The sequence below is a fragment of the Schistocerca piceifrons genome, chromosome 4 (assembly GCF_021461385.2).
Source record: "Schistocerca piceifrons isolate TAMUIC-IGC-003096 chromosome 4, iqSchPice1.1, whole genome shotgun sequence".
NCBI lineage: Eukaryota > Metazoa > Arthropoda > Insecta > Orthoptera > Acrididae > Schistocerca > Schistocerca piceifrons.
Window position 1 is genome coordinate 452028836 of NC_060141.1, and position 15487 is coordinate 452044322.

General features: G+C 42.1%; 1 protein-coding gene across 1 annotated transcript in view; it reads right to left on the bottom strand.

The window, feature by feature from the left end:
- The window catches only part of LOC124795908 (protein jagged-1b), a 459586-nt gene that overhangs the window by 106237 nt on the left and 337862 nt on the right, over positions 1-15487 (bottom strand). The window contains exon 4 of the mRNA XM_047259988.1: positions 3061-3315. Coding sequence (XP_047115944.1) covers positions 3061-3315 — 255 coding nt within the window. The remainder of the gene's footprint in view (positions 1-3060; positions 3316-15487) is intronic.

The following is a 15487-nucleotide window of genomic DNA, read 5'->3' on the forward strand; positions in this document are numbered from 1 at the left end:
CGTGGTTACCGGAACTGATTAAGTTCCTTTAAAAATTGCTATTGACTTTCAGCGTTACAGAAAGCAGGCCATGTCTTTGTTCTTATACGAAACTGAATTAAGTTTCAATTTCCTTTATCGATCTCGCTGAGTTAGAGCAGACAGATCATGTGCATTTCAGATCCACCCCACTTCCTCAAGTTACACTTTCCTTTGATAAGGTTCGTCATCGCGACTAGTTAGGCACATACAAATCGCGTAATTTTATTAACTTTATCAATGGACAGTAATATGAGACTGGCGTTAGTATACACCCAAGGACAACTGAAACAAATATACGAACTTCTGTGGTGCAGAGAGAGTAAAAACAAACTACGTACATACCCACACTCAACGAACGTAGAAAATCCATTACGAGTAACACATTCTCATAACTAACAAAAACAAATATTTTTTGAAAACAGTTACAATAATTTAAAAACCAACGATAAACACATTTAACAACGCATTGTTAACAGTAGAAATTCAGAAATAAATTGGTAAGCGTGTAATAGACCATAGTTTCATTTTAAGTCTAATTATGTTGTTTCACTCAAGAAATGTGCGATAGAGAATTCATTGTTAGTTATAGATGACAACTTTTAGTAAAGAATTGCCTGTACTTGCAGATGACGCACTGCTACATGAACAGTATGTTCTATTTAAGGTACACGTTTTGTCATATCTATTTTAATATAGTTACCACAATCTCAAAACTATTTCTATTATCATGCAATATTTCATTTGTTATTCTACTGCAAAGTAAATAATGGTGGTGAAGTTTCTATGAAACATGTGCAGGTTAAAAAGAAGAAAATTTCATTTGCATTAATTCATTGTTCCGTTGGTTCCTGGTAGAATATTTTAGACATTATGAATGAAAAAAAGCACAACACTAGTATAATATCCTGTAATAGTTATTAGTTTATAAACTGGTCTCCGAATGGTTAGCCATCGTCAGGTACGAAGATAAATATGCGACTGCAAAATTTTTGTGGGATCAAAGATTGAAAACTGGTGTATCTACAGAGTATTTCAGTTGGTTTCCAAAAGCGGCAGTTGTTGATCTTTGATTTAGGACTAAAACGAAAGGGATTATTTCAATATTTTTGTTAATGTTTGATTTAGGAGTTTTTTCAGTATTTTACTGAGAGAGATCCTCTCGTTTTAGTCCTAAGTCAAACATTAAATATTGTCACCTTTGGAAAGCAACTAAGAAACTCTTTGGACACTATGGAGATATAATGTTGGGAGATGGCGTCACACGGTTACGTTGTACGTTGATTTGAAGCCGGCGCCACCTTATTAGATTTACCAAAACTTTGGCAGACCACTGTTTACGATCACTTCTTGTTCTTAATTTCTATCATGTGTACACAACAGCTGTTTTAAATATGATTAAAAAATGTTACAGTGTTTTGGTGAATAACACAGTGTAGGGAAGGCATTTTCAGACGTTTTTCTGTTCTTAAATTCATGTTTTAGCCAGTAATACGACAAATTTTGCTTCGATGGCGGTGTAACTTTCTTTTTGTTATACGTTTAAGTAACCATGAAGGGAAGTATGTGATCTGAAAATGCTTCTTTCATAATCTAGTATTTTGATTAATACGGACTGACCGAACTGACATTCGGTCTATGTGCTCTTCTCGATAATGCTGGGAACATATTTTGCCATATTTAGTCGGTTTCCAATCTTTCGTTCTCACAGTGCTCCTCAAGAGAGCTTTTCGAGTTGGATCGATAGGAAATATAAAGTCAAATGACGGGATTAAGACCACTACAGGGCAACCGAAATTCTCTTAAGCGAGGTAGGACGTCAAACGGGCTGACTTGGAGCAGGAGAGGCACTACATGACATTTTAATTTCCACTGTCTACTTTTACAAATAAATTTATAAAACTTTTTCAGAATGACCAGGAACAATTCGGGATTCACACCCATAGCAGTGGAAGTTCAAAAACGTAAGAAAAAATTTTTTTCTTATATCTGAAATTTCGTCAGTTTTTCACTTTTTATTGGCTGCATTTGTTCCTATAGGTACACTTTTCTTCACAACTAGGAGAGATTTTTCGATGAATTTTGCACAGCATACGAACCATAGTCACAGGTGTATAAAACTCTAGAATTCTCCAAATCTATTAAAAACTGTGGTAAAAATTGAGATAATTAACTATAAAATTTGAGTTTTTTTCTAAACATGGAGTTTAAAATGTAAAAGCTTATTCATTTTTTAATAAATTAAATAAATTCTACAGTTTCGTACACCTGTAAGTATGGTTTGTATGCTGTGAAAAATTCATTGAAGAGTCTCTCCTACTTATGAAGAAAATTGTAGTTACAGCATCAAATTCTGCCAACAGTAACTGAAAAAATGATGAAATTTCACATGTAAAACAAAAATATTTTGTCATGTTTGTGAACGTCCACTGCTATGAGTGTGAATCTTGAATCCTTGCTGGTCATGCTGACAAAGTTTTATAAATTTATTTGTAAAAGTATAGACAGTGGAAATTAAAATGTCCTGTGGTGACTCTCCTGCTGCAAGTCGACCCGTTTGACTTCCTACCCCCCTTAAATCATTTTTATCAAAACACTTCCACCAGAAGCTGATGTTTGGGGCAACTAACATGGCGGACGTCGGCTTCAAGTGTGCGTCACGAAAAGTTCCCTTATCATACTTTGATAGTAGATACACTAGTTTAAATCCTTGTTCTCACAAAAATTTTGCAACTACATATATTGATGTTCGCACCTGACGATTGCGAAACAGCCGAAAACTGGTTTGTAAAGTAATAAATATTGTAGGATATACACCAATGTCGTGTGTTTCTTCGTTCACAAAATTATATTTGCTCAAGGCATAATCCTTTCGAAGCACAGTAGTGCATTAATTAGATCAAATAAAAATTAAGTAGGAACAAGATAGAGAAGACTCTTCACCCAGCAGTAGAAGTCAAATGGTTGAAGATGATGATTACCGACTAAATGGATGGAAGTGAAGTGTACAGAGAGCTTGTGGGCGCCCTCCTTGGCACTTACCGGACTCGCAGTTTGGACCTTGCCAGCCGTCGATGCACTGCTTGTCGCCGTTGACGTCGCAGCGGTAGTGGCCGAACTTGTCGTCTCGCGGCCGGCAGAACTTGGTGCACGTCAGGTTGAAATAGTGCGAGTCGCACTGGACGCGCACGCGGTACGTGATGCGCGAGTTGTTGCCGTCGTAGTTGAGCGTGTGCCACGCGCTGCTGGGCACGATGATGCCGGAGAACGTCGCCTCCTCGATCACCCTGGTGCGACCTGCCGACACACCAGCCCGGCTCAGTACGTACTTCAGTGGTTCAGCACACTCATTATGCAGATTGTAACGCGTGTAAGTGCAGCTATTTCTATTGGTGACGGAGGATAGTGTACTGAACAACATTACATCAGTATTTATGTCATTTTCAGACTAATAATGCAGCTCTTAGAAGTCGTATATTTTTAGGCTGGGTAGTACCTCCAAGAACATATGGCAAAAGCAAGCCATTAGCGCTTATTTTACCCTGGGCGGCAGGTCAGCTGTTGAGCTTTGGACACACGAACCCAAAACGGTTAGTCTACACCGACAGGCGTAGTCTACTTAGCGGTGCAGTTATGACCGTGCAGAAAAGTAGTAGTAGTAGTAGCAGTAGTAGTAGAGGGTTTTTTTGGGCGCACGAGAGCAAGGTCTTCAGCGCCCGCTCAGTAGCATAGTGAGACGGGTGTCAAGAAAATACTCAGAATAGTAAGATAAATCAGAACATAAAACACAGGTAACAAGCTTTGAAAAAATATGTGCCTACCCACACCAAAGCGAAGGACAAGGCATGTCGTCAGCAGTAAAACATGGAAAACACAGGAAGAAAGTGGTAGAGGGAGCTAAAACAATGTAGCAGATGGAAGTGGCTGGCTCACCGCAAGGAAAAAAGGGAGGAGTCAGCCACTCTGCAATACACTAAAACCTCCAGCCTAAAAGTTTAGGCCAGAGTCCATACACATCACAAAACTTGAAAACACACACGTCTCATCGTTAGCTAAAACACAAGGCAGATCCCCATCAACTCGTGCTTCTGCCCTTGCATCACGGTATAAAATGCAGTCTGTTAAAATGTGTCGGACAGAGATTTGCACACCACAAGCATCACAAAACGGAGGATCCTCCCGCCGTAATAAAAAGCTATGTGTGGCGTCGGGTAATAAATTATGTGACATGTTTGGAGGAAGACTGTTAAATGCAGAGAAAAAACAACTACCGCATTGAAATGGGTATATATTGAGGTACCAGATATAAAAACATCTGCTCTTATATGCGTTACACGCTGTGTACCAAGCATAGACATTTAGAGGAAAAAGAGTAATGTTCATACACAGGCTACACACATGCCAATAATTTGCCCCCGGCCCCCCTCGGCTGCATGCTCTAATAGCTCAGATGCCTAGAATGTGATGCGTGGATAAATGTATTTCAGTTGAGTCCCCATCAGTTGTCTACCAGAGTTTCTGACTCACTATGAACTGATGCCAGGTTTCTCGTTCCCCGTGCAATGTTGCTGCAGTCTGGTTGCAAACTGAAGAGCCAGGGGGCGAATCCCTATTCTGTCTACGCAGTGACGACGCATGGAACACGTACAACCGATGTCACAAAGCTATAAAGACCCTTCCACAACACGGACTTTTGAAATAGCGATGACACACGCACTGTAACGTTTGGAGAGTGTTAATTTTCCACTACAGTGAGTACAAAAATTAGTAACTAATCAAACTAACGCAAGGAACGCACACGAACATAATCTACATAAATTACAGCGCGCTGCACTGCATTGTTAGAGAGGAAATTGATTCCTAGTCAGACTCAACGCCAATTGTAGCATTCTTCCTGGAAATGCCATTCCCACCCACCACAAATGGTTATTGCTCTTCAGTTTACAGATTATAGATTTCCTGCGAGAAAAAAATTCAAGATGGTGGAACAATTGTAGATAGTGGATTATGTCCTCGATCTTGGATTCGTTCTCGCCTTTTCAGCTTAGTAAAAGTGGATTATTTTGAATTTTCCCTGTCAGAAACTTGACAGTACTGTAAGGGTGGGGAGGAGAAACCTGACAACACTGCAAACTTGGCCACACAATCAATCACTGTCATAGGTTATTGCTTTATCCTGTGTTACCTAAGTGTGAGGTCGAAAGATTCAGTATTGAATATTAGACATACGCAGTTCAGAGGAAATTACAGAGCTTTTGAACATTGTAGGTGGAACAAAAGTGGTAATGTAAGATTGAATTCTACATTATTTTCTCATTGGATGTGCTTGAAACATATAGATTGTGGAACGGCCTCGTGGTTAAGTACTGTGCAAAATAATGATATACATCAGTTCGTAAGTTTCCTTCCACCATTTATCAGATTTTATCTACTATAATTTTCCATTTATGTCTCAATAAATGCAAAAAGTTCTGTATTACCTGCCAGTACAACTTGAATTTTTCTAACACTTCAAAATAACAGTTTATTTTCAGTAATTCAGTACCATTTGCTTGTAGACCTACTGACTAAATCATAAACTACATCGTGTACCAGTAAATACAGATTTAAAAAGCAAAAATGTCTGCTTTTTTTAAAGAACACGTTATCATCAGCTAGTTCTACCATGTCAATAACGTACACCAGGGGACTTATAAATTCATTCCTTCAGAAGATATCACTTGTCCATAATATTATAGAATCTCTTTCACGCAGTATTTCTGAAATTTTTTAGCGTGTTAATCTGTAATAAAGTGTTTTTTCAGAAACTGCTCAAATTACCTATAAGCAACCAGTCTTACGTGTTCCAGGTTCTGTTTTATCGATTTAGGCCCCAGTAAAATTGTCTAAGTTCATTTTATGTTGACATAAGAATCAAATGGGAATACATAAAGGAATATTAACGTGTGACTTCAACTCATTACCGCGATGCAAAGAAATAATTTCATCACATTCATATTTTAGGCAGTTTTTTATGTATGGAAATACACTTTGTTGAGCAATTTGCTGTTGTTAATGTCACCCTCCACTCGTCTCTGGTGGCAGCCGTAGTAAAACCCACCAAGTTACGAGGAGTTCGGATCTCGTGCATGTAGCCAGGGTGAGAATAGGTAATTAGCAAGTATAATAACATTGAAGCAGGCATTTAACTGAGACATATCGAGCAAGATTCGCCTAATTTGTTACGCAAATACTTAGCACTGTAAAAAGTAGTGTAACTAGTGTAAATAACACGAGGAGGGAAATGGGTTCGTAGCGGTCTTTGCGGAGAAGACTATCGAGAAAACATACCTGCTTTTACAATTACGCTGTCAGGGAAAGCACTCAGTAATGAGAAGATAATAAACCATACTTCAAGAGAATATTTAATGTGTCATACAGAAAAAGTCACATCTCTCTACAACGCCTGTAACAAATATTTTAATATGTACACTGCTGGACCAATGAGGTGAACCAATCACTGGTCGCAATATTTGTTATGTGAAAAATCGCTTCGGGGTTGCCTATAAGGAAGGGGTTCGTTGAACGAAATGTGCACTTGGGTGGAGGTCTCGAATGATGAGACAGTAGCGTAATGTTGATATTAACGTTTTTGAGCAGTGGTTCACGTACAGTTATCGCTAATAGGGAGCACGTCTTCAGAGCTGCAGAAAGAAAGTCACTGACCTTGCCTGCTATGAGATCAAAAGTAGAACATTTTCGAACATAGGCTCATGTATGTTAAATATTTTACTTACTATCTGCGATTGTATTTTGATCTGGCATATTTAATTCATTGTAAAATTGAGATTCCTAGGTATCGTATCCATTTCTAAAGGACTTTGTGTGAAATTTCCTTAAAAAGAGTGTGGCTACACTGATTAGGTGCTTTTCCGAAGCCTCTGTCTCTTTACTTGTACTTTTATGTTTGAAAACTCAGATCTCTGTACCAGAGCTTAACGTTTCAGTGTAGGTTTACTGTTCGTGACTATGTCCAGTGATTACTGACAGTCATCAATATATTTGCTATTGCAGAGTCTTGTTCGAAATTGTTCGATCTCTGCAGCGTAGGCTGCGTCCCTGTTAAAAAGCATCTCTGATGCACAGCTGAAACTTTAGGGAATGAAATGTGGGTTAATATTCCAAAAAATTCGGATGCTTGTTCATTAGATACTTGTCTTGGGTGGTGGATGTTGTCTGAAGTTTCTATAGATGCTCATTTCAGACGTTGCAATAGGAGTTATCTGCTGAGGGGTAATAAATTTTCATACTGCTCCTGGTTGATATTATTAAACATATTTTTCCCACACAAAGTATGAGGCTTGTCAGTTCTTCTACAGGCTGTTCAACTACTGGGACAAATAGGTAAATTAATTACAAAATTGCGCAAATTTGCTTAGGTACTTCGTGTAAATTAGCGTATCCTCTTATATTGCCTCAAAATAATACGTCTTAAGAGATACACTAACGCAAAACGCAGATTTTTGGTTAATCTATCCCTTATTTCAGTTGCAGTATGCAGTATCTTTCTTCAGTGACTGTCCCATATATGGTCTGTAAGTACACATACTTGCTCTCGCTGCCAATGTAAGTTAGCCCATGGGGACAAAACCGTGTTCACTTATATGTGAATCGTGTAAACTTGGGTCTCGATGTCTTCAGATTAGAGCTGTTTGTGTGTTGTTTTGCTGAGGATGAGATGCGAGAGCTCGCGTCCGTGCCTAGTAAAGAGTAGGAAACCGCCAGAAAGCACACTCTTGATAGATCTGTTGTCCGAGAATATACCACTCAATAATCGAAAACACCTTACCCATGAAACGATAACAAATAAATATTGCGAAATCATATTCGAGATTGAATGCGAGTGAACTGACCAATATATCATGCACTTTGGCCAGGCGTGATAAAAGAAAGTGAAGAACATTATTTATTTCCAAGCAAAAATATGGAAGAGTACTTAAGTGGTACGTAAATTGTCCCTCGATAGTGCGTAATTTCACCAGGAGATTCGTCTGTTGAAAAATCTCAACAGAGTATTGAACTTTCGGGAAGATGCGGCAAGAAGGGTAATGAAGTTATACATTACGCGCGGAGGAGCAGGAAGTGAGGTAAGCGACTTGTTGCTTCCCTTTATGTTGTACTCGAGGCTACATGTGTTATGATTTGCATGAGAGATTCACTGGAAGATCCTTTTTCCTGAATATGTTAAACGCTTCTCGTGCTGAATCCAAAACTTATCGTTCGCAAATCGCGCAGCTCCCCGTTTGTTAGGAAAACCCGTCTGGAGACAATTCTTGCGCAAAAGAGCTACGACCATATGTGAAGAAAATTATAACCTGTTCCGCAAGGTTTTATTTAAACGGGATGCTTATACCTTACAAGGGTCATTCGAGCTGCCTTTCTTCTCGTTTGCCAACAACTACATTTCAGACGACGAGTTCTGCGCGGATGTTTGTCACCGGCAGCGAGATACGAGCCGTGCGGGCACCTCCATTAATTTCGTCGGCACATTCTTCTCTTTCCGCAAGTCGCTCCCGACTAGTCTAGCGGCACTTGATCACCGGGCAGAAGCGGCGCTATTGAAAAATGGCAACTTCGTGACGTCTACTAGAGAAGGCCATTTGCTCAGGCGTTCTTGTAAATGCGATATACACTATTTGCCGTAATTTAATTCTGATGGGAGGGTCTGTCAAATGTGAGCCACTTACCGAAGCCACCAATTTATCAATTGCACTTAAATCGCCATAATAGACGATAAGTAATACGCGACACTAATTATTAATGCGCTGGATGGCGACCGGTCCGGTGAGCAACTCACGTTGCATTAACGACTTGGTTTTTATGGCTACGTTTTGTTTTTTTGGCTCTGGACCTTCCGTTCCTACTGCCTAAACGTTCTCGCGTGAGCAGTCGGACCTGCACATTAACCTCAATCAGTTCTTTATAATGAGACAAAGGGGGGGGGGGGGGTGAAATGTAACTTCTCCATCTTTCTCTGTCTTAGAATAGGGAAATAATCGTTCGTCAGCCCAGGTATGTATATCAACGGACGCGTACTTGAAAGTGACTTGATACAGAACCGTACAACTAAAACAGGAAACAGTTGTCCAATATTTAGTAACTCTGCATTTACTTAATGAGCACTCCTTTTTTCTTCGTTATGAGTAGTGACCCTCGTAAATTTATTCATGATTTTTTAAAAAGTGTTTCCATTCAAATTTGGATTCCATTTCAAGTTACAGGTCTCTCTGTCTGGGCTGAGAAAACGGTTGTTCGGAAGCTCGGCCTGTACAGTATCTTCATTTCGCTTCTGACTCATTAGTGCTGAATCGTGAGGTGGTAGTCGAGGGCGAGACAGTTTATTAGAGACGGAGCTTTAGCTTGAAAATGATTGCCAAATCAAACGTGTTAGGTGCAATCTAACAAAGGCGTACTTCATATCTTTGTAACAAATGAAGTTACAGGAAAGCCAATCATGCTAGATGCTGGCAGATAATCAACATTTGTCTGATACTTTAAAAAAAAAATGCTTCTGGCGAAAGAGTTATTTAGTATAATTAAGAAATATGGAACATACGGCATGTCTGTATAAAATAATGCATACCTATTGTGGCGTTCCAGTAGCTTGCCGCAAGCACTCTACGTCGTGTGACAATGGGTGTAAGTATCAAACGACTGTGATGGTACATAGGAGCATTTTAATCAACTGGAAAATTTCTACGAGCTTCACTTTTTATACGAGGGCAACTTTTTTCCATTTCTTGAAATGGAGATTTGCAACATGTAGCTACACCTTTCAGATACTTCTCAACATAATCGCCGCTCCAGCTTATACACTTGTCACAGCATTGAACCAACTTTCCAGCATTGAACTCTATAAAGGTCTGCAGCTCGTTGTCTATGCCAAACTGCTTTGCTAACAGACATCGTTTCATGTGAGCAAAGGCAGGCTATATGGTGGATGATAAAACATTCCCCATTGAAAACGCAGCAGGTGTGTCTTCGTTGCAGCTGCGGTGTGTGGCCGAGAATTGTCATGAAGAAGGAAAGTGCCTGAGAACAATATTCCTCTTCGTTTGCTCTGAATTGCCCGTCGTAGACGGTTTTTCCCATCGCTTCTTTCCCCGACGGCCTGCGTCGTGAACACCTGTACGTCCTGCTTAATTTTCCAGCACCTTTGTCGTACTTTGCTGTCACGCGTGACAGTTATGTTATGAAATCAGACGCAACCCCTCAGCATGAAGAAATCGAATAACAGCGCACACCTCAAACTTGGCGGGAGATTATATTGTTCTAGGCGGCTTTACGTGCACACTGTGTGCTCCAAACTGGAAAGTATGACGTGACGCGATCGATGGGCATACTAGAGACACTGCACAACACATCTATGCAAAGCTTCAGAGGATTTTTACTGTGGTATTAATTTCACGACTGATGGGGCCTGGAGAAAAAAAAATAGCCGTTGTAGATAACTGGCTCTGCACTCTGAGACAAGCCTGTAGATGGTTTGCTTCTACAGACATTATCAAATTCCGTCTCCACAGATGAAGACCACGCGCTTAGGTGATACAATTTCTACTTCCATTTTGCGATGCGGCTATCTAGGAGATCAACGTAGAGACATGAAGGCTCATCTCAGCTTGGTGAATTCAACGCGTCTCGTCCTCGGTACAGAGCGAAGCGTACGCGGTGGGCGGAACGGAGCGCCCTCTCGGCGATTTAGAGACATAAATAAGGGGAATTGAATTATCTTGATGAAGGCCAGCGCCGGGTGTCGTGTCGTGGATTTATCTGTCCGGCCCTGGCGCAGGCGGCCGAGCAGGTGTCTGCCAGCCCGGCGCGCACAATGGGAGCGACATTCCTGGCGGAGCCGGCCGTGGGAAACGCTTGGCGGCAGTGCCACGCGGGGAGCGGGCTTCGATCCCCGGTCGCAGCATGTGGCGCCGGCTGCCGCTCCACGGCGCGTCTCTCCGCCTCTTCCCAGTTCCGATTTATTGCCCACCGCCGGCTGACTCCCAGCTCCCCCCCCCCCCCCCCCCCCCCCTCCCCATCGTCCGCCCCCTCCCCCTAACACAGACTAGGGCAACCTGTTGCTCCTGATCCACATGCTGCCCCACTTGTGTCAACACGTCTTCTGGCCACGGAATGAGGTGATGCAGGGGATGAGACTCTTCGGACACAGTTCTTCATCGAAGCATTCTGAAGCAGTCATTCTATAATTTGAAGAAATTCATAGTCCAAAACTGCCAACAGCTGTTGATGAAATAAATATTTGTTACAGCACTTGTTCCGATGATCATATAATCTTCAATCATCTTCAGGTGTCAAAATTATTTACAACAGCCTATGTGGCAAGGTTCTTACTATGGCTTCAAATCAAATAAAATCCATCCTGCGGCAACAGTAAAATACATTATGCAGTCAATAGTTAAATGTACTAAACAGTTAATCAGTCTTCGTGTACTGTCATAATCAGTATATTCAATATATATTTGAAGAAGGTCTACGACTCGTGCGACAGCATTTACTTCTCCAACCAGCTTTCCAAGAATCTTCGACTCGAACACTACAACCTCTTTAGTAAGGCCTCTAAATGCCTCTTGATGGACCGGAAAGGACCATTCGGGAAACTAGAGTTGAAGCAACGGAAAATCCTAGGAAGAATACTACGGCCAATGACAGGAGAGGATGGAACCTACGGGATCAGACACAACAGTGAGATGTACCATCTCCCAGAAGACATAATCACATCTACGAGGGAAAGGCTGTGACCTGTTGACATTTGACACGCATGAAGCCCTGCAGATTCATGAACAGAATCAGAAACACGACAGGTAGAGGGAAATCCTCCAAGCACAAATGGATCACCAGTGTGGAATCACACGTGACGGGATTTTAAGTTCCACCAGAAACCGTAGAGGACGTTCCACATTCAGGCATTTGGCTCTGCAAGAGGTATTCCGAGTATTCCTAACAAACAAAAAGAGTATAATTTTATGGTACTTTAAGGTGATCGTATGATCGAAACCGTTAGCAAATAAGGAAATGTTTTATCAGCACATCGTTTTGGAATATGATCTTTTTTCAAATACGAACTGCAATATCTCTTTATTTTCCGCCTCCAACATGATTCGAGTTCCGGTTCGGCAGCTATTTTCACCCGTCGCCGCTGAATCTGCATAAAATCCCGATGCAGCTGATATAATTAGTTCCTTCTCTTTCCTATCGTTTCTTCCCCCTCCAACTTCAATTTGCGTATTAAATATCACAGCTGCGGATTTCGCGTGGTACCTGTTCTTTCGGACATGTCCGAAAGAACAGATACCACGCATTCATATAAACTACCATTGTTGTCTCCGGGTCTAATCTGTCCTCTAACCCATTTATTTGCTTGTCATCTTGAGTAATTTGCAACACACATCTCCCTATTAGCCGATGAATCACCCTCAGATCACGTCTCACTGTCACGAGTAAAATTTGTTAAGACAAACCATTTGTTAATCTTGAGTTTCATATACATTGAAAGATTCATTTTGAAAATTTATTTAGTTCACCAACAGCACTCAACGTCAGCTTTACTTTTGCTTGCTTTGGCTGTCCGTCCACTCGTAGTAGTTGCTAGCCATTAGTAATAAACTCTAATAGTAAATACATTTTTCAGATTTTGGGAATTCGCCTGGGTTCTAGACATGTTTCAAGGGATAAAGGAACATTTTGAGGTAGTGAAATTTGAATCGAAGTGCAATTTCTTGGATCTTGCGAAGGCAGTAGATTAAAAACCGATTTTTATGCAACACAACTGGCCTTGTTCTAGCGAACGGTCTCTCGTTATTAGCTATTATTACTGATATAACTCCTAAGAGTGCCGATTAAATCAGCAGGATTTGCAGGTGTCAAAGTAGATTTTTAACTATGGTAGCAGTCCTCCTCGGTACCTGCACAGTCACATATTGCTAAACAAAGGGGTCTGGGTTCGATTGGAGCCGGGTCGGGAAGTTTCTCCGCTTGAGGACTGGTTGTTGTGTTGTCCTTACATTCGTATCGTCATAACGACCTTATACTAGTGAGATGGTTGAATGGGCCTGAAAGCCAATAAAAAAAACAAAAAAAAACACTAGTGCCCAACATCAGTATCTTCTCTAGTATCACCTCTTGAAGAACTGGTTGCCGTTCCTACACACACACAACTCGTTGAGTGCCCCTAGCAGAGTTCTAGCTGTCATAAACACCAGTGGTGGACACACCCCATTATAATGTCCACTAAAAGGTGTAGGAAAGGATATCGCAGAGAAAGTCACGTCCTAGAAGATCATTGTCGCTCTGCAGTGAAGTCTGCTACCGAGCTCGCTCCTGATCTGGGACACACATTTATTATCCGAAACTAGAGAAAGTAGTGATGTTGGACACTGGGGTCTGGAGCAAAATTGACGTTCTAACTCGAAGGTGTGTTTCCTCAATTCCGGGCATCGCTGATGTATGTGAACAGTTTTTAGCCGGCCGCGGTGGCCGGGCGTTTCTAGGCGCTTCAGTCTGGAACCGCGCGATCGTTGCGGTCGCAGGTTCGAGTCCTGCTTCGCGCATGGATGTGTGTGGTGTCCTTGAGTTAGGTTTAAGTAGTTTTAAGTTCTGGGGACTGATGACCTCAGATGTTAAGTCCCATAGCGCTCAGAGCCATTTGAACCATTTTTTTAAAACTACGGTAACAATGAAAACAAAATTCAAGAGCTGAAGGAAGCTGTTTTATGACTTCCTATGTGGGTGGACCTCATACCACACACAAAAATGGAGTGTTAAAAATAAGCAGAACCAAACACCATCATTAGTCATTCATTTTTTGTTCAGCGAGAGACATAAAAAACGAGTTTCAATTGCTTGAACATTAACTAAGTATTAATCACAATTTGTTACTTTGAAGATAGGAGTGGCAAAATTTTTTTTACAGGTTGATGTTTAATTAGGTCCTACACTTTGTTTAGGGTAATGGATGACATTGTACCTCATTCTGGGGTAATGGTCGCAGGAGGTTTTGAACCAATGGTTCACTCGAGTACAGACAGCCGTTCAGCCAGAGAATAACAGCGGGACAGGAGGGGGCAGTGTGGCAAACTACAGCGCAGATTCGCGGCCGCCGCGGGAGATGTCGCGTGGCGGCGGTGGGCCATTATATGCTAATAGGCCGCACGCACTGGGTGGGGGTGTGGGGGAGGGGGGGGGGGGAGTGCTGGAAGAGAGGAGGGGCAGCCGTCCGCACATTTGCCAAACATCCCACGCCCGGCCATCCCAATCGGACGGCGCGACTGGGAGGCGGCCGGACATGAGATCGCACAAGCTCGGCCGGAAAAAAGGAAGCCAGAGGCGCGGAGAGAAGGAGGGGCCACAGTTGGAGCTTCGCAATTGGCGCTCGGAGCGAGACCTTGCGGACGAACAAAGGCGCGAGTACGCGTTGTTTGCTCTAACGTTTCTTGGTATCCACGAGGCAAGACGAAAACCAGCTGTAAAAACTGTTCACATACATCAGCAATGCCCGGAATTGAGAAAACACACCTTCGAGTTAGAACTTCAATTTTGCTCCAGACCCCAGTGTCCAACATCACTACATTCTCTAGTTTCGGATAATAAATCTTTGTCCCAGATCGGGATTGGTTGGGTTGTTTGGGGGAAGATACCAAACTGCGAGGTCATCGGTCTCATCGGATTAGGGAAGGACGGTGAAGGAAGTCGGCCGTCCCCTTTCAAAGCAGCCATCCCGGAATTTGCCTGGAGCGATTTAAGGAAATCACGGAAAACCTCAATCAGGATGGCTGGACGCGGGATTGAACCGTCGTCCTCCCGAATGCGAGTCCAGTGTGCTAACCACTGCGCCACCTCGCTCGGTCCCAGATCGGGAATCGAGCTCGGAAGCAGACTTCACTGCAGAGCGACAGATTCATTCTTGAATCATCTTCTAGGACGTGACTTTCTCTGAGATATACTTTCCTGCATCTTTTAGTGGACATTATAATGGGGTGTGTCCACCAGTGGTGTTTATGACAGCTTGAACTATGCTAGTGGCACTCAACGAGTTGTGTCTGCGTAGGAACGGCAACCAGTTCTTCAAGAGACGATACTAGAGAAGATACTGATGTTGGGCACTGCTGTCTGGAGCAAAAATCGACGTCCTAAATCGTCCCAGAGGTGTTCCATGGTATTCAGGTCACGACTCTGAACAGGTCAGTCCATTTCAGGAATGCTGTTCTCCAAAACCCATGGCCTCGCATATGCTGCTTTAAGACAGGGTACATTGTCATGTCAACGCAGTCATCCTATCCCAGTACAAAACGCTGTAAATGTGTTCATATCCCTCCAAATGTAACATGATGACAGGCAACGTTCTCCAGGCATTCGCCAAACCCACAGGCTTCCATCGGATTGCCATAGGGTACAATAAGTCGTTTACAGTAGTCCGCTGTCC